The 21,090-nt window shown below is 35.9% G+C and overlaps 1 protein-coding gene across 8 annotated transcripts in view; it reads right to left on the bottom strand.

The window, feature by feature from the left end:
* BCLAF3 (BCLAF1 and THRAP3 family member 3) overlaps window positions 1–21,090 on the bottom strand; it is a 91,190-nt gene that overhangs the window by 53,711 nt on the left and 16,389 nt on the right. For 7 of the 8 annotated variants that reach the window (XM_031959523.1, XM_031959522.1, XM_031959521.1 and 4 more), the window contains exon 3: window positions 85–159. In XM_031959523.1, coding sequence (XP_031815383.1) covers window positions 85–159 — 75 coding nt within the window. Of the gene's footprint in view, window positions 1–84; window positions 160–8,889; window positions 8,999–21,090 lie in introns of those variants that run through there. The other variant, XM_031959527.1, reaches the window with a different exon arrangement.

The following is a 21,090-nucleotide window of genomic DNA, read 5'->3' as shown; positions in this document are numbered from 1 at the left end:
GGATTTTTACTAGTACCAGACTACTTAAGTTATAATGCATCACAACTATAATTAAACAATGAATTTCATAAAGGAAGCATTTACCTCTGTTTCCATCTAGGTGATCTTGACCGTGATCTTGCCATCTTTTGACACGTGTACCATGATCCACTTTTTAAACTGTAAAAAAAATTATCAGTAAGATCCAAAGAAAACAATGGATTATATCTGGTAAAAACAAGATGGCTGTCAACCATTATATAAAAGTACAGCAGAAAAGTATCTCAGATTATCTAATGCAATCAATGCCTTCTTTGTACACATTAGGAAAATAAAGTCCCCAGATAAGTGAATTCCCCAGACATAGAGGTGTTAAGTCTCCAGAATCACAAAATTTCAAAGTTAGAAGAGACTTTCACCTGAGATTTGTATGATTTGAAACTTTATTTCTGAATAAACGATTTCCTTTGAAATCCTATGTCTTTCATTATTTTGTTTTGTGAATCTAAAAACATTATTGAAAAGGAGTCTGTATAAACATACAACTACAAAAGCAGTCCATGATAGAAATAAGGTCAAGAATCCCTTATCCCACATGGCATGAAGAGAAATGGTAATCCTTTCTCCTCATCCTTACTTTCCTGGGGTACAGAGAGATTCCTGTGGAAAATAAATAACATTACTCAGTATTACAGAATTACAATATTGTTATGTTCTATCTACAGTACTTTAATCATCAAAAAAATTTTCATTTAAAAAAACAAAAAGATAGGGACAGCTAGGTGGCTTAGTGGATAGAGCACCAGTCCTTAGTCAGGAGGACCCAAGTTCAAATCTGGTCCCAGACACAACACTTTTCCTAGCTGTGTGATCCTGGCCAAGTCACTTAACCCCAATTGCTTCAGCAAAAAAACAAAAACAAAAACAAAAAAATACACAAAATGATGAGCTCCAAAATTGGCAAATTAGAATCCCAACTTCTATACTTCCTTTCCTCTTCTTAGGCTAACCATTTTAAAATACAAAACCAAAACAAAACATAAAAAATTCATATAACTCACATACTGATTTTTCACCAAAGTTCTTCAAATAAGGAGTAGAGCAATATTTTTATCTTTCCCGCTTTATGTCCAAGATAAAGTTTTTTTCCTTACCAAAAAACTACATTTTCAATTTAATAAACTAGAGCATTGTCAGAATTCATTCTTCTACATCCTATGAAAAATTCAAAAGCTAGATTGAAGAAAAACAACACCTAGGAAACAGTAAAAAAAAAAAATAATAATAATTAATTATAGTACTTATAGAAAATGAGATTTGAGAAAGGATCACTCCCTCCATCTCTTCCCTCAAGAATCCCTGCTACAATATCAGACCTCAAACAAAAGCAAAATTGTGGAAATTTAATACAGTTGAACATGACTACTCCAAAAACTACTAAACCAAGTCCCAATCAGGAATTTCAGTGAGAAAAAAAATTACAATGAGTTACATTCTAGTCCAAATTGGCAGAGATAGACACTGAAGTCTCGGGACACTGAAGATTGGGTCATTAGTAGTGTACTATGCAGCCATTTAAGAACTGGGACTGAAGGTTTTACTCATAACTACACATCAAGTAAGATTCAGATCTGGCAGAGTGGGCTGGTCTGCCTAGGGAGCAAAACCAAGTGCCAACTGACAGCTGTCAATCATTCCCAGCTGCTGGATGAGGAAGAAACCCTTAACAAGGGAATGTGATGCAAGGCAAGAAGAGTTACATGCCAGACGTAGGCTGAGTAATGATTAAGAAAGTACAATCAGTTCTGCTACATGTAAATTTGTCCCAACATGACTGATATATTAGGGAACAATTTAAGTATAACATGAACTCTGCATTTCCACATATGATTTTTTTCAGGGAGAAAACTCAGCCAGAGTACAAACTCCTCAGTTCACCATGTATTACCTTGCAAAACTGTGGGTTACACTACATCACAAAAACTCATATAAGCTGCAACCATTACCAATTAATGGTTTTCAAGGTAAAGTTATATAGTTATTGTTTATTCTCTGGTGCAACAGAGTACAGTTAGCCCATCTCCAAGGAAGTCACCCTATTCCACTTTTTGTACAAGCTCTTCCCTTCTCAGAGTTGCTGCCCATCACAACTTGGCCCACTTACTCCAAGTGACTGGACTTGCCAACTCAAAACTGAGGTGCAGGTAGAATAGCAGAAGACCTAGGCTGCAAACACTATTAACTACTTATTGTAGAATTCTTTTGTAAACCACTTAACAGTTATAAAATTATGCTACTGTTTTTATAAGTTTCCCAACTCTTTTAATGTGTCACTGACAGTAGTATTTTTAGTGTTCCACCCTTGACCCCATTTTTCTCATAAGCCATGGAGTTTTTATAGGGTAATTTTGCACAGTGCAGTGATTTTTAGAATAGCATATGCCACATTATAATAGAATTGTACTAAAGTGAGCAGCAGCTATGTGACTCGAACATTGTGAAAAGAGTTGGGTTCCAGAACCAGCCCCTTCACTCAGAAACCTATGGCCAAAAAAAAAAAACAGAGTAGAAAGCATAAACCAAAGAATCACTCTCAGTTTACAGAGTTTCCATTTGATGTGGCTAAGTCAAACAGCAATCTAGCAGAGCCAACAGAAGCAAGCCCATAATTGTGTTGCTAAAACACAAATGTAAGACAAGAACTTAGCTGATTTCTAAAACAGTGTTTTTGAATTTCAGAAATCTTTAAGATTCCTTAGCCTGACCTGGAGCAAGAAGCAGCAGAACCCAACAAGCTACACCATAGGATCAGACAGGATTCAGATATTATTTTCTAAAGTATATGATTAGCCCTACTACAAAATCCAAAGTCAGGAAGTCTGGAAGAAAAAATAAACAAAAAAATAATGCCACCTTAAAGACCCAATATAATGATATCGAAGTTCAAGAAACAAACTTACAAGAAGAAAATGCTTCCAAAATATCTACAAGCAAAGCCTCAGAAAACAAAACAAAACAAACAAAAACCCTACTACAAAGCAAAGAATGCCTAGATAGAAAGAATATAAAAACAAGCTAAAAATTTTATAAATTATAGAGCTAGACAAAAATCACTCAAAAACAAATGAAAGCTACATAAGAAAGAACTATCAAGAAAATTAGAGATTGGCATTAAGAGGTACAAAGTCTTACTCAAGCAACAGACTTTTTGAAAATTAGATTTGACCAAATAGAATGATTCTATGAAACAAAAAATAATAAAACAAAGTCCAAAGACTGTAAATAATAGAAGTGTGAGACATCTCATGTTAAAAACACCTGACCTGGAAATCAAGAGAAGTAATTTAAGAATCATTGGACTAACTTGTAGAGGGCTGAAACTCCAAAAAGGTATGCTTGAATCAGACAACAGAGCACTTAAAACTAATTATCTATCTGATGTGAGATAATGGCTCTATATACATATTTAGATGAGATTGTGATGTGATGGCTCTCCTCACCATTGGTGCTTGCTGAATGTTTAGTATCGAGATTGGAGGGCTGGGGGAGAGAAGTCAGAGTCATTTGGCAGCAGGACAAAGGAGAGGCTGGAGACTCCGGACTCCAGGATCCAGGATCCATCTTTGGCAAGCTGCATGGCAGCTTGCCTGCCTCCTTCACTTCCCCTAAAGACCAAGGACTTTGATTTATCCTGACTCTGGATGATGCTGAGGCCTTCCAGGGAGGAAGGCCTTCCCATACTTTATACTACCTAAAACCCAAGACCAAAATAAAGAGTGTAGACACATTTTAAGAAATTATAAAATTAACCAGATTTCTTAGAAATTAGGCAGTTAACATTCTCCAATTGAAAAATGGTCAAAGGATATGAACAGACAATTCTCAGATGAAGAAATTGAAACTATTTCTAGTCATATGAAAAGATGCTCCAAGTCATTATTAATCAGAGAAATGCAAATTAAGACAACTCTAAGATACCACTACACACCTGTCAGATTGGCTAAGATGACAGGAAAAAATAATGATGATTGTTGGAGGGGATGCGGGAAAACTGGGTCATTGATGCATTGTTGGTGGAGTTGTGAACGAATCCAACCATTTTGGAGAGTAGTTTGGAACTATGCTCAAAAAGTTATCAAACTGTGCATACCCTTTGATCCAGCAGTGTTACTACTGGGATTATATCCCAAAGAGATTATAAAGAAGGGAAAGGGACCTGTATGTGCACGAATGTTTGTGGCAGCCCTTTTTGTAGTGGCTAGAAACTGGAAACTGAATGGATGTCCATCAGTTGGAGAATGGCTGAATAAATTGTGGTATATGAATATTATGGAATATTACTGTTCTGTAAGAAATGACCAACAGGATCATTTCAGAAAGGCCTGGAGAGACTTACACAAACTGATGCTGAGTGAAATGAGCAGGACCAGGATATCATTATATACTTCTACAACAATACTATATGATGACCAGTTCTGATGGACCAGGCCATCCTCAGCAACGAGATCAACCAAATCATTTCCAATGGAGCAGTAATGAACTGAACCAGCTATGCCCAGAAAAAGAACTCTGGGAGATGACTAAAAACCATTACATTGAATTCCCAATCCCTATATTTATGCACACCTGCATTTTTGATTTCCTTCACAAGCTAATTGTACAATATTTCAGAGTCTGATTCTTTTTGTACAGCAAAATAACGTTTTGGTCATGTATACTTATTGTGTATCTAATTTATATTTTAATATATTTAACATCTACTGGTCATCCTGCCATCTAGGGGAGGGGGGGGGGGGGTAAGAGGTGAAAAATTGGAACAAGAGGTTTGGCAATTGTTAATGCTGTAAAGTTACCCATGCATATATCCTGTAAATAAAAGGCTATTAAATTAAAAAAAAAAAAAAAAAAAGAAATTAGGCAGTTAAATAGAAAGAACCTCCTAAAAAACAACAACAAAAACAAAAATAAAAAATCCCAGAAGCAAAATTGTTAAACTCCAGACACAGCAAATTTAAGATAACAAGATAACAAGATATCTCTGATAAAAAATAAGATTTGATATACTCCCACCTTCCCCAGACACAAAATTGGTCATTCTCCAATAGATAAAGGTAATAGGTCAAAGAATGTGGGAAAAAATAGGTCTCAAAAAATTTTGTACTATAATACAACCATGAAAGAATGCTCCAAATCCCTAATAAGAAAAATACAAATCAAAACATCCCTGAGGTTTCAATCAAACTCTACAAACTAGTAAAAATAACAGATGGGAACAGTCAATGCTGGAGGAACTGAAGGAAGATAGGCACATGAAACCACCGCAACCATTTTTGAATGCAACCTGGAATCAAACAAATAAAGTAACTAAGATATCCATGGCAGCTAGGTGGCACAGTGGATAGAGCATGGTCTTGTAATCTGAAAGACTCATTTTCCGGAATTCAAATCTAATCTTACTAATTTTGTGACCCCAGACAAATCATTTAATCCTGACCACACAGCAAAAAGTTTTCACAACCTATGAACCAGAGAATGCATAAGTGGGCTTATGCCCCAAGGAAGCGAAGAAGAAAGTTCCCACAATACACCAAAATATTTGTAACTGTATTTTTTGCGTGATAGTAAAGAACTAGAAACAAGGAAAATACTTATTGAAAGGGAATGGCTAAACAAACTATAGCACATGAATGCAATGGAATATTACTGCATGGCAACATACAGTTACTAATTGATTGCATTTCTTCCTCTGCGTTGGAGATAATTAAAGCACTTAATAATATACATACAGAGAGCGAGGCAGAGGCAGAGACAGAGACAGACATCATAAAGAGTGATTTCCCTACCATTTCATTGACATTCTACAGTGGGAAATGTGGAGGTAACTTTTTTCTAGAAATAACTAAGATGGAAAGATAAAGGCATCAAAGAAATGTTTAATTTCAAGTCATTAAAGCTATATATTTCTTTTATTTGTTGTGCCAAAAGCCTATTAAAAACATGTTAAATAAAAAAATTTTATAGCAGTCTAACAATAGAATGATCTACTTAAATAAAGTACTGAATTCTAAAGTCACTGGAAGTGTTCAGAGAATAGATGATCATGTTTTAGAGGTACAGAAAAGATTAATGAATGCCTATGAAAAGTTCTTTCCAAATCTGTAACTATAATTCTACTGACTGAAGCAAATATAATCTCATCAGTGTTTCATATAAGTGTTATTTGTTTTCCTAGCACATAAGAAAAAAATTTCTGGAAGCAATTTAGTTAATTCATTTCTAAAGCACAATAAGAATTGCTTTAGAAGTTAAAAAAAATCAATAGGGTAATTAAATTTTTAAAGATTTAGGATACACATCATTGATTTTTTGCATACACTTTAAGCGGTCTAATATATTTCAGATGAGTAATAAAATGTGCATTGTTTACTATTCACAAAATACAAAATTATGCTGCAGTAGACTAATACAATTTTAACCAGTTATTTCTGTGACACCAACCATCTTTTCCTCCATAAGTAAATATAAATTTCTCTACAAATAAAGAATTTTCTCCAAAGACATTTTCATTAATCATATCATGAAATCCCAACTAATTTCAAATGGGTGCTAACAACAAGAAAAATTACCATTCTTTAAAAATAAATTCTATCATATCAATGTAGAAATGGCTAATATTCTAAGTTTGATTAGTCAGGCCCTTTTATTAATTTCTTGTACCACCTTTTTAAAGGGAATTTCCAACATGAAGCATTCTAGGTAGAGAAGGAGGTAATAGTCTGGCACTTAAATGACTTACTGAAACTTCCTGAGGTGGATAAAGAATAGGGAGCATTTCAGAAATAGAAGAGGCAGAAAGAGGACCATCCTAAACTGTGCTGTATAAATAATTCATCCAATGTAAACTAGAGGAGCAACTAGGTGGCACAGTGATTACTCTAGTCAGGAGACTCTGAATTCAGATCCAAGCTCAAATACTTAACATTTACTATCTGTGTGACCCTGGGCAAGTCACTTCACCCCAAATGCCTGAAAAAACAAACAAAAAACAAAATAAAACAAGAACAAAAAAAGGTTACCTGGAAGAATTATCTTTTGACATATATATCCTTTATAATTTACAATAACTTTGCCCAAATCGTCTGATAGCTAACCTTAAATGAGTATTTAGGGCTACATTATCTTCACAGATTTGTCTTTTTCCCTTCACAGTCTATTTTGTTGACCTTGTCATCAACTGACAATTTTTCAAACTACAACCTGATACCAGATTACTCTTGTAAGGTAAAGCAAATTATTCACAAAAGAGGTTTGAAATTTCATATAATTTTATTTCTTAAATACAAAAAAATGCACATTTTATTTGGTGTTTAAGTCCAAAGTAAAAATCGAAATGAAATTTTCCTGCTCCTTCTAGCCATACTCCTAGAAACTCAATAGTGTTATTAATATTATCCTCTGGTTCAAAGTATCCAGAAATAATTGAATGAGCAAGCATACACAAAGAACTTACTCAAACTTGTTTTATAGATTTTTTCTTTGATTCATAATAAAATTTATCAATTATTGCTTCATAGCAATTCTCCTAAGAACTTGAAATAACAAATAAAGAGCTATGAACAAAAGTATACCAACAGATTGTTAGTGCTTTTTTGGGCCAAAAAAAAGGAAAAAAAAAAAAAGAAAGAAAAGAAAAAAAAAGAAAAATATATATCTTGAAACACAGTAAAAACAAAAATTGAAGACCAACAGTTCTTAGAGGAAAGTTAAAGTGCTGGAGACTCAACTGAGGCCACATGTGGTACCAAGTCTGAAAAGGCTACAGGCAGACTAATCTAGGAGGCACTGTAGAAAATACAGCACTTTAGGATCACATGGGCACATGATGAATATACAATGAAAAAGGGTCTTGGAATTTCATAAGTGAGAGATGTTCTTCTGAAAAATAAAAATGGTTAAAATAATTTCATGAACAATCCTTGTATGTAAAATTTTTGCTCATATATACCAAGAAGTAAAAACAGATAAAAGATGTATCTTGCTTAAAGACAACTTATCTTTTATCTAATTTATATGGATCAACATTAAAATTAGTTTGCATTCATTTAACATTGGCAACAAAAAATGAAGATAGTGATATAAAGGGCATGATAAGAATTAAAAAAAAACCGGATAACAAAAAAAGGAATCACTATAACCATATCATCACCAGGACGGAACATGTAAGACAGAGAGGAAACAAAGGTGGAAGAATAAAACTAATTTAAAAATTTATGGCTTTACATTTTATTATAATGGGTAAGGCAGATTGCAATATAATTCAATGTTCTTTCAGTCACTGTGAATGACATCTACTGCCCAAAGGGCCCCAAATATAGAGTATCTGACTATGGTACTCTTCCATAACTGGAGGTTGGCAGTCTAAGGGTAGGGGCAAAAAAAAAAGGACAAAGCAGCAACAGAATCCAGAATCCTGGTAAAGGTTGTGTTCAGTGAGTAGAATGGAGAGAGAAATCAATTTAAAAAAATAATCTAGATTACTGAATTGGGTTGACAAGCCAGGTATGTTTATGTAAAGCAAGTAACTATTATCAACATGAATTTTATCCGCTTTAATTTAAGAAGAATGAAATTATTTTGTAAATGAAAAGATATTATAATTTAACAATGAAAAAACAATGATGTTTATAGGACTATCCTTCCAATTGAAAATAATTGTAAAGAAAAAGATATAGTATTCATAAAAAAATTAATCCCCCAACTATTACCATTACTTTGTATTAAATTTTTGCTTCAAAAATTTTCCATTGTTGTTTAAAAGAAATAATCAACTATTAAACAATTAAAAAGTACATTATTATGAGTCTCTATCCTATCTTATGGGGATAATGACAGAATAAAACATTATGATACCTTCTCACATATCTTTCATGTGTTTTGATGTCCACTTGATTTACTATAGTAAATCGGAATGTATAGAGTATTTTCCCTGTAGATTTGTGGTGCAGTTCCCATGACAACTCACCAAATTCTATGCTCCCCACTCTTCATGATCACTACTACACAAGAAATGAAGACAAATTACCATATTGTTTTGTTATTAAATAGTACTTAGAAGACAAACATGCAGCTCATATGTATGGGTTACTCAGGTAGAACAGATAACATAATAGAACTGGATTGTGAAAAGTACTCTAAGAAAAATATACACGGGTTATTAAAGGAAGAAAATTTTGTGAGAAAGTACTAAAATCTTAATGAAGCGTCATTTAACTTTAAAAGAGATTTTCAACTAGATTCTTTTTTTGTAGTTCTGAAAGAACAATAAAGAATCTCAATAGAAATATTATCTCCTATCTGCCATATTTCCTAGAAAAGCTATATTATTAAACTCTAGAAATGTCTTATTATACGAATGATAAAGATAGGAAATGCTATATACAATAAGATTTCTTAATCTCCACTATGGCAGAAAGGGAACCCTGACTATTAGAACAGTTATAAAACAAAAACATATAGAAAACCAAGATAGAGAAATAAAGACAGGGACTTGCCTGAGTTCTCCCAAATTCTCCTCCAACTTTAAAATAATGCCTCAATACAAATTCTGGAGCAGCAGAAATAACAAAAGGGCAGGGTTAAAACACTTTTCCAGCTCCAGAGAGGTTAGCAAAATAGGTGTGCCTCACTGAATGAGAGGTGAGTACAGTCCAGTACAGGTCCCATGTCCCACCCAGACAAGTCAGCAACAGGCCTTGTGGGCTAACGAATGGGCAATAGCCAACAGATGGGAAGGGGCTTGGACAGCTAGTCAGAAAGATTATTGGCAACCCTTCACCTTCTAGGTACAAGATTCTGTTGTATTGTCTGCCCTTAGTACTAGGAGATACCTTTGCATGAGCAGGGATACTTTTCCAAGATGAAAAAGAGTATTTGTGGTTGGTCACAGGCCAGAAGAGCAGTGACCACACCTCTCTTTAGATAATACCACCTTGGAATAAATGGAAACTTACAGACCCCCAGAACTAGTTATGAAAACAGCAGTGTGAAAAATCCTGAAGCTTAGTACAGTGCCTCTTCACTCTGGAAGAACAGAGCTTTATGAGGCTAGTTATGACTAACATAAAATTAAAAATCAAGAAATAGGTTGGGAAAATGACCAAACAGAAAAAGAACCTAAACAAAGAAAGTTATTTACTATGGCAACAGGGAATATTAAAACACAAACTTAGAAGATATAAAGGACTGAAACTCTGAATAGGTGCACTTGCATCAGACAACAGAGCACTTAAGGCTAATTACCTAATGGACAATAACTCTATTAGCATGTTTGGAATTTCTGTAGTCACAGTCAATGTTACCTCAATGCCTGGGGTTAAGAGAATTGTAGGGGAGGATTAGAGAGTGGAGTCAGAAAATTTCACTTGGCCTCAGGAGGAGGAGGAGGAGAAAAGTGTGGAGATTTGTGGAGATTCTGAACTCTAGAATCAAGGAGGGATCCTTGGCAAAACTCCTGGCAGTTTTGTTCATCTCCTTCACTTCTCCCCCTAAAGACCAAGGACTTTTGCTTATCCTGACTCTGGCTGATTCTGAGGCCTCCAGGGAGCTAATCCAGACTTCACATTATGGTGCCCAACGTGCAAACCAAGGACCCTAATTTCACTGAAGAAGTCCCAGGTGACCAGGAAATAGGTTGAGTATTTTAATAGACAAACAGGGAACTTACTTTGTTAAGGGCTAAACTAGTAAGTCATTTTCTGGCTGAAATGAGACAACTTCACCTTCTGAGGTAAAGGGAGGAGGAGTGGGAGGGGCAGTGATATACCAGCACCTCCCCCCCAGCAATCACCCCCTCCTATGACTGGATTGCAAAAGGCACTACTTAAAGCCACAGAAGGGCAAATACAGCTGATTTGAGAGAACCGTATACTGTGATTCAACAGTTTAACTCCTCAGGTCAAGAAAGTAGAAGACCTGAAAAAGGCTTTCACTCTTTATGGGGCTACATCAGCTTATGTTAAGATGTTATTACAAAATTTGGCTTATGAAGTCTTAACCCCTAGGGACTGGAAATGTATAGCAAGGACATGGTTAGAACCTGGACAAAACTTGTTGTGGCTTTCTGAATATAATGAGCTCTGTAGGATACAAGCCCAACAAAATAGTTAAAGTGGAAATACTTAAATCACCTGTGACCAACTAACAGGTGTAGGTTCTTATGCAGACATTTCAGTACAGATTAATTACCCCATAACAGTATATGAGCAAATTGCTGCTGCTGCTGCTATCAAAGCATGAGCTTTTTATCCCTGGTAAGAATGACAAGGGTGAAGCCTTCACAAAAATAGCACAAAGACCAAATGAACCCTTTGCTGATTTTGTGGGACGTCTGCAGACAGTTGTCATTTGAACTAATGGTGAAAATGCATCAACAGAAATTATGATAAGCAACTTGCTAAAGAAAATGCTAATGAGGTTTGTAGAAGAATTATACTAGGACTGCGCAAGGACGCTCCTTTAGAGATCATAAGATGCTGTGCCACAGTGGGCAGAAATGCCTTTTATAGCCAGGCTATGATGCAGACTTCCCAAGATCCCAACATGGGAAGAGAAGGGCCCTTCTGGCAAGGGACTTCCAGAGAGACTCATCAATGCTTTCAGTGTGGTAAAGTACGGCATCTGAAAGCTCAATGTTGGCATAGAGACAGAGTGAGAAAACAGGGTGGGAGAACAAGACCCAATACCCCATGTCCAAAATGCAACAAAGGCTTCCATTGGGCCTCAGAATGTAGACTGACTCAGGGAAACGGGATGAGGGGCCCAAGACAAAAAACACTTGGGGCATGAAGGCAGCCGATGCTACACCCAGAGAGCCTTTAGAAGTTCAATACCCAGACATGACCAATCAGCAAGGAAGCAATCTGATGGGAGAAAGGGATTACAATTGGAGAGAATGGAGTTGTAGGCAGCTGGGCCTACTGAGATACCCCCCTGGAGAGATGAAATCTGTTCCTCTCCAGTTTATGGATCCCTTGCCTCCAGGCACAGTAGGCTTGACATTTCACCTCCTGAGAGTACTACAAAACAATGTCCCCATCCATACACTGATGTGGGAAACTGGGGAATGTGTAGATAATATCCCAGTCACTAATACAGGTAGACAATATGTGACTTATCAACCAGGAGAAGTAGTAGCATCAGGTTTACTCATACAGAATCCTAATAAGCAATCTGGTGATAGTCAGTCGCCCAGATTCTAACTCCAAGCCACAAAATCCAGGAATATACTGGACAGCAGCTGTGACAGCTGACCGATCTATGCTCACGATCTATATAACGGCCTACCATTGGAAGGATTGGTAGACACAGGTGCAGATTGTACAGTCGTTAGAGGTACCAACTGGCCCAGTCACTGGCCAAAGATTAAAGCAGACACCTACATGTCTGGCGTAGGAGGATCAATAGCAGCTGAAGTTAGTGCTACCCCTTTTAGATGGACTTTTGAAGGTGAAACAGGAGTTTTTACCCCTTTTATACTTGAAAAAATTCCCATTAATCTGTAGGGAAGAGACATTTTACAACAGTTAGGATTGCAAATGAGTACTTTATTTTTTTAGGCAGGGCTGCTATTGAAGGCCTGCCAACACTTTCACCTGTTCCTATTCAGTGGAAAACTGATACACCAGTGTGGATAGAACAGTGGGCCTTAGGTAGCAATTAGATATTCAGGCCTTATTAGATACAGTACAGGAGCAACTTGACCAAGGACACTTACAACCTTCTCTAAGTCCTTAGAATTCCCCAGTATTTGTTGTCAGAAAGAAATCTGGAAAATGGAGGATGTTGACTGATTTAAGAAAGGTAAATGAACAGATGGAAACTATGGGAATTCTTCAACCTGGGCTTCCATCTCCTCTTTGGGTTATAGACATTAAGGATTATTTCTATTCTATCCCTCTAGATAAGGAAGATATGAAAAGATTTGCCTTTTCAGTGCCCAGCATTAACTTAGCTGAGCCTTATAAAAGATATGAATGGACAATTTTGCCATAGGGAATGAAAAACAGCCCTACTATGTGTCCAATGTATGTTGCTGCTGCTCTTACTCCAGTACAAAAGCATTTCCAAAAGTGGTATTACATTACATGGATGATATATTGGGATGTGCACTTGAGGAACAAATGTTAAAAGCATGTCTACAAAAGACCATAGAAACACTAAGGAACTACAAATTGCACATAGCTCCAGAAAAAATTCAAAGACATACTCCTTTTCAATATTTAGGATATGAAGTATACCCTAAGGTACTCACAGTACAAAAACTTTCTTTAAGAACAGAAAATCTAATCACCTTATATGACTCTCAGAAATTGATAGGAGATATCCAATGGATGTGTTCAGTGTTAGGCTTGACTACCTATCAATTGCAACCATTACATGACATTTTAAGGGGAGACAGTGCTTTAAACTCACCACTCCAGCTTACAAAAGAAGCTCAAGAGGCTTTGAGAGAAGTTGAACTGGCTTTATCCAATGTGGTTGAATGAGTCACTCAAAAACCCTTGGAAATATCAGTCTTTGCCACACAAGAGGCACCCACAGCAGTCCTTCATCAAGGAGACAGTGTGATAGAGTGGGTGAACCTCCCAGCACAACCAGAACAAAGTCTTACTCCTTACCCAGTGCTTGTGGCTACAATTATCTGGGATAAGACCTGACAAGATATACATCTTTTATACCAATGCACAAATTACTGTGTACAATTGTACTGAGTACAATTATCTGGGATAAGACCTGACAAGATATACACCTTTTATACCAATGCACAAATTACTGTGTGCTGTGAGACCATCCCAGAGTAGCAAGTTTTATTAGCCACAGCTCCAAATTTTACACATGGGTCTCCATTAAAGATAACCAGACTATTACATAATTGGCCATGGATTCTTGCAGTAAAGGTTTCTAAAGTTCCTCTTAACAGACCAACTATCTTTACACATGCATCCAAACATAACATTTGTGCTGCATACTCTCATGACTTTATATAGAGTAGTCAGAACTCCTTTTCAGTCCACTCAGCAGAACGAATTGTACGCGATCATTCTAGCTCTTACTTATTACCCAGGAGATATAAATATAATATCTGATTCAGCCTATTCAGTAGGTGTGGTACAAAAAATTGTCACAGCCCAAATAAAATTTGTATCTTCCAATATATATCAGCTCTTTAAGGAACTTCAAAAGCAAGTGAGAAAACATCCAAGTAAGATTTATATCTTGCATGTCCACTCTCATAGTGGACTTCCAGGTCCTATTTTTGATGGTAATTCAAAGGCAAATATAGCCTTCTAACCATGTTGGCCAATACTCCTTTATTTCAAGAAGCCCAGGCATCTCATTCTAAATACCATCAAGCTGCTCAAGCTTTACGTTTACAATTTGGAATAACAAGAGAGGAAGCTAGGATCATAATAAAAGCGTGTACAGCTTGCCTTCCTTTCCACGCTCCTACGCTCCCTCCAGGGAAGAACCCTAGTGGTTTGAGACCCAATGAAATTCAGCAAATGGATGTGACACATTATAAATCTTATATCCATGTTGTGGTAGACACTTTTCCAGGATTCACTTTTGCAATACCAGCAGCAAGAGAGACAGCCCGAGTGGTCACTGAATTCCTTATCCAAGCATTTGCAATTCTGCTTGTGCCACAAGCCATAAAAACCGACAATGGACCTGTATATACTTCTAAACATTTTGCACACTTTTGTGCACAGTATAAGATTTTACACACCACTGGCATATCCTTTAATCCTTAAGGACAGGCAATAGTAGAGAGGAGAAACAGAGACATTAAGATGCTCCTCCAAAAACAAAAGAAAGGGGGAGCCACAGGTAACCCTAGAGAACTTCTAAATCTAGCTCTTTATACTATTTTAACTTCTTGATTTTTGACAAAGATGCACTGGCTCCGGCAGACAGGTTTTATAACCCACTGGAAGGGCAGTGTCCAGTGCGAGCAACTCCACTATCAATTAGATAATCGCCAGATGATGTGGAGAGACCCAGAAAGTGGTGAATGGAAGGGACCAGATAGGTTAACTGCTTGGGGGAGAGGGTTTGCTTGTATCTCTACAGATGGAGAAGGAATCAGATGGGTGCCAATGAGCCATATTCGCCTTGTCCATTGCAGAGAGGTAGAGAAGACCCTTGAAACAAAGAAGACCCAAGAAACATCAGGTGGTTCCGTCGCTGACTGCCCACCACTGAAAGAGCCTGGCAATTATGGCGTTTGACTTATGGATATCAAAAATTGTTGGACTTCAAAACCCTCAGGAATCATTGGATTCTCTGAGACATGATAAAACTGTTATAGGACTTGAAAATCTTCAGGAATCATTGAATTCCCTGACACATGAAACAATGGACAATAGATTGGTTTTGGACTATCTCTTGGCTGCTGAAGGAGGCGTTACATGTGATTGTTGTTTATATACCCTCTCTCTAGGACTTCTGGAAATTTTTTACAACACCATGTTGATTCATATTGTTTGTTATATCACTACTTACATGTACAATTCATGTTTGTTACACCACATTGAGCCTGCACTGGCTATGGAGAAAGTCATCACTAATAAATAGCCTGTGATTTATTGCTATGTGCTTGTCCAATACCTCCCATGCTGATGGGTTTGTGCATACCTGTTTCTAATAAGACTCTTCAGCCCAGAAACCCACTAACAACATCTGGCTTGACTCCCCACTTCCCTTTGGTGTTTTTCATCTCTCTTCCTGACAAGTCAGGAATGGGTGATCATCTCCTTTTTGGGGTTCTCACCTCCCAGAGAAGTCAGGGCCGTGACCCACTGTGTTCTAAAACAAAAGAAAGCAGGAGATTGTAAAGGTCTGAAACTCTGAATATGTGCACTTGAATCAGACAACCAAGCACTTAAGGTTAATTACCCATTGGACAATAACTCTATTGGCGTATGTTTGGAATTTCTCTTCTCACAGTTAATGCTAGCTCAATGCTTAGGGTTAAGAGAATTGTAGGGGAGGATTAAGGGGTGGAGTGAGAGAGGTGAGAGCACTTCACTAGGCCTCAGGAGGAGAAGGAGAAAAGTGTGGAGATTTGTGGAGATTCTGAACTCTAGAATCAAGGAGGGATCCTTGGCAAAACTCCTGGCAGTTTTGTCCGTCTCCTTCACTTCTCCCCCTAAAGACCAAGGATTTTTGCTTATCCTGCCTATGGATGAATCGGAGGCCTCCAGGGAGCTAGTCCGGACTTCACAGAAGAAAATAATAACAAGACAGCAAGAACCGAATACTCAAAAGAAAATGTGAACAGGTCTCAAGCCCTGGAAGAAGTCAAAAAGGATTTTTAAAATCCAGTAAGAAAAGCACAGGAAAAACCAGAGAGAAAGGAGTGTGATGTATGAAAAAAAGAGTCAATAGCTTGGTAAAGTAAACACACACACACAAATACCAAGCCAAATGGTAAAAGAAACATAACAATGCACTAAAGAGAAGAACTTAAAAAGCAAATTTGATAAAAAAAAATTCACTGAAGGAACTCCTTTAAAAAGTAGAATTGGGCAAATAGAAAAGAAGGTACAAAAGCCCACTGAAGAAAATAATTTCTTAAAAACTAGAAATTGACTGATCAGAAAAATGCAAATTAAGACAACTCTGAGTGCCACTACACAACTCTTAGATTGACTAAGATGACAGGAAAAGATGATAAATGTTAGAAGGGATATAGAAAAAGTGAGACACTAATGCACTGTTGGTGGAGTTGTGAACTGATCCAATCATTCTGGAGAGCAATTTGGAACTATGCCCAAAGGGCTTTCAAACTGTGCATACTTTGATGCAGCCGAATCTCTACTGTGCTTGTAATCAAAGAGATCATAAAAAGGGGGAAAAAAATGTTTGTAGCAGCCCTTTTTGTAGTGGTAAGGAAGTAGAAATTGAATGGAAGTATAAATTGAGTGGATACCCATCAGCTGAGGAATGTTTGAATAAATTATGGTATATGAATGTTATGGAATATTATTGTTCTATAAGAAACAGATAAGAAACAGGATGATTTCAGGGAGGCCTGGAGAGAATTACATGAACTGATGCTAAGTGAAGTGAGCAGAACCAGGAGATCATTGTACAAGGCAACAAGATTATGTGATACTGACTCTGATGTATTTGGCTCTTTTCAAGAATAAGGTTAATTCAGGCCAATTCCAATAGACTTGTGATGGAGAGTCATCTACATCCCAAAAGAGGACTGAATGTGGATCACAACAGAATATACAGAGTATTTTTACCTTTTTTGTTGTTGTTCCCATGCTTTTTTGGTCTCTCATTTTTTTCCCTTTTTGATCTGATTTTTCTTGTGCAACAAAAATGTAGAAATATGTATAAAAGAATTCTACATGTTTAACATATATTGGGTTATTTGCATTCTAGGGGAGCAGGGTGGGGAAGGAGGGAGAAAAATTTGAAACACAAGGTTTTGCAAGGGTGAATGTTGTAAACTATTTTTGCATATATTCTGAAGAAAAAAAAGATTTAAAAACAAAAAAAATAACACCCCTGGAAATGGACAAATGGAATGTAACGACTTCATGAGACATCAAGAAACAACAAAAATCAAAAGAATGAAAAAATATGACAATGTGAAATATCCCATTGGAAAAACAACTGACCTAGAAAATAGATCCAGGAGAAATAAGTTTACCTGAAATTGATTTAAAAAAAAAAAAAAAAAAAAAAAGAGCAAAACTAAATATAATCCTTCAGGGAGAAAAAAATGCATATTTAATGAAATTGAGTACTTTCAAGCATTACTGATAAGAGATTGGATAAACAAATTATAAGCCATTCAAGAAGGTTAAGCTGTTTGCAATCCTACATGAAAAGATGATTCTTTAACTCTCAGAAACTTAATCATTATTAGGACAGTTAGAAGGAATAAACACAAACAGAGGAAACATGTGTGAATTGACTATGATGGGATAACATCTACTGGGAGAAAGGGGAAGAAGCAGAGTGGCATAAATATCTCATATAAAAAAGGTGTGAAAGCTTTTAGCTTGGAGGGGAAGAGGAGGGATTAAGAGGCACTGATAACTCTCTCTCTTTTTTTTTTATTATAGCTTTTTATTTACAAATTATGTGCATGGGTAATTTTACAGCATTGACAACTGCCAAACCTTTTGTTCCAATTTTTCCCCTCCCCAAGATGGCAGGTTGACCAATATATGTTAAATATGTTAAAGTATAATTAAATACAAAATAAGTATACATGTCCAAACAGTTATTTTGATGTACAAAAAGAATTGGACTCTGAAATAGGCACTGATAACTCTTGAACCTTACTCTCATCAAAATTGGCTGAAAAACTAAATAGATACACACTCAGCTGGATATAGAAATCTATCTTATCCTATAAGAAAGTAGGAGGGGATCAAGATTGGGAGAATATGGGAGCGGAGGTTGGGGAAGATGGTTAGAAGCAAATAACTTCTGAGGGGGGATAAAAGGGAAGAGAGATAGATAAGGAGAAAAAACAGGATGGAGGGAAATACAGAATAATCACAACTATGAATGTGAATGTGATGAACTCACCCAAAACCAAATGCAGATAACAGAGGGAATTATAAATCAGAATTCTACAATATGTTGTTTATAAGAAACACACTTGAAGTAGAAACTCACAGAATAAAGGTAGGGGATAGGAACAGAATCTATTATGCTTCAGTTGAAGTGAAAAAAGCAAAGGTAACAATTAGGATTTCAGACAAAGGAAAAACAAAAACAGATATAATTAAAAGAGGAATAGGAAAACTACATTTTGCTAAAAGGTATCAAGGACAGTGAAGCAATATCAATGCTAAACATTAGGCACTAAACAGGATAGTGTCCAAAGTATAAAAGAAAAAATTAAATGAGTTACAAGAGGTAATAGACAATAGAACTTATGTTAGTGAGGGACCTCAACTTCTCCCTAAAACTAGGTAAATCTAGCCAAAAAATAAACAAGAAGCTAAGGAGATGAATACAATTTTAGAAAAGTTAGGTATGATAGACCTCTGGAGAAAAATGAATGAGAAGAGAAACTAATAAAGATTTTTTCACAATGGCATATGCCATCTACACAAAAACTGTGATCACATATCAGGTCATAAAAACCTTACAACAAAATGCAGAAAAATTAAGTACACCTTTTTTTCAGGTCATAATGCAATAAAAATTACATTCAATAAAAGACCATGGAAACATAAGATTAAAAATTAGGTGGAAATTAAATAATTGAATCCTAAAGAGTTAGTAGGTCAAAGACCAAATCATATAATTTCATTAAAGAGGATAACAACAATGAAACAACATACCAAAATTTATGGGACGCAGCCAAAGTACTTGGGAAAACTCATTCTCTCTAAATGCTTACATCAATAAAATAGTGAAAGAACTGAACAATGAAATGAGCATGCAACTGAAAAATAAACTAAAAAATCCCTAATTAAATACCAAATTGGAAATTAAAAAAAAAAAAAAAATCAAAGAAATTAATAAATTTGAAGGTAAAAAAACTCCATTGAACAAATAAAATTAGGAATTGGTTTTATTGGGGAGAAAAAACACAGTAAAATAGAGGAAACCACTAGTTAATTTGGTTTAAAAAGAGAAACCCAAATTACCAGTATTGAAAATGAAAAGAGTAGTCTTACCTCCAATGAAGATGAAATTAAAACAATTATCAGGAGTTGTTTTGCCCAATTATGTGCTAGTAAAATTGATAGTTTAAGCAAAATGAATGAATATACATATTTTTAGTATTTATTTTATAGTATTTTATTTTTCCAAATACAACATTTTCCTTTGCAAACTTGTGTTCCAAAATTTTTCCCCTTTCTCTCCTTCTTCCCTCCCCAAGACAGCAAGCAATCCAATATAGGTTAAACATGCACAATTCTTCTAAACACATTTCCATATTCATCATGCTTCATAAGAAAAATCAGATCAAAAAGAAAAAAAAAAAAGCAAAACACAACAACTAAAAGATAAAAATACTATGTTTTGATCCACATTCAGCCTCTGGATGCAGATGGCACTTTCTATCATATGTATTAGAATTGCCTTGAATCACCTCACTGTTGAAAAGAGTCAAGTCCATCACAGTTGATCATCACATAATCTTGGTACTGTGTACAATATTCTGTTAGTTCTGTTCCCTTCATTTATCATTAGTTCTTGTAACTCTTTTCCAGGATTTTCTGAAATCAGCCTGCCCATCATTTCTTATAGAACAATAATATTCCATTATATTAACATACCATAATTTATTTAACATTCCCTAACCGATGGGTATTCCCTCAATTTCCAATTTCTCAGCACCACAAAAAAGAGCTGTTACAAATTTTTTTTTGCACATCTGGGTTCTTTCCCCCCTTTTATGATCTCTTCTGGGATACAGGAAACAGTGCTACATCAAAGAGTGTCCATAGTTTTGTAGCCCTTTGGGCAAAGTTCCAAATGGCTCTCCAGAATGGTTAGATCAGTTCACAACTCTACCAATCATGCATTAATGTCCCAGTTTTTCCACATTCCCTTCAACATTTATCATTATCTTTTCATATCATTTTAGCCAATCTGAGAGATGTGAAGTGGTACCAAAGAGTTGTCTTAATTTGCATTTTTCTAATCAAGTAATTTAGTACATGTTTATGAGACTAGAAATATCTTTGATTTCTTCTTCTGAAAACTGTTCATATCCTTTGACCAAAATGGATGAATATTTATAAAACTATAAATTGCTCAGATTAACATAAGAGGAGATAGAATACTTAAATTACACTATCTTTAAAAAAAAAAAAAAGAAAGAAAAGAAACTGAACAAGCCATCAGTGAGTTACCTAAGAAAAAAGCACTAAGAGAAGAGAGATTCACAGGTGAATTCAAATATTTAAAGAATAATTAATTCTAATACCATATAAACTATTTGGAAAAATAGGCAAAGGAGTCCTACTGATGGGGTGAACAAGCCCCCAACAAAAGAGTAGATATCAAAGCTAGCTAGATAGGTCATTGGAAGGGGCATTGACAGGAGTGGACCTTTAC

The sequence above is a fragment of the Sarcophilus harrisii genome, chromosome 3, assembly GCF_902635505.1.
Source record: "Sarcophilus harrisii chromosome 3, mSarHar1.11, whole genome shotgun sequence".
Classification (NCBI taxonomy): domain Eukaryota; kingdom Metazoa; phylum Chordata; class Mammalia; order Dasyuromorphia; family Dasyuridae; genus Sarcophilus; species Sarcophilus harrisii.
Note: the sequence above shows the minus strand (reverse complement) of the source record. Positions and strands in the feature narration are given on the sequence as shown.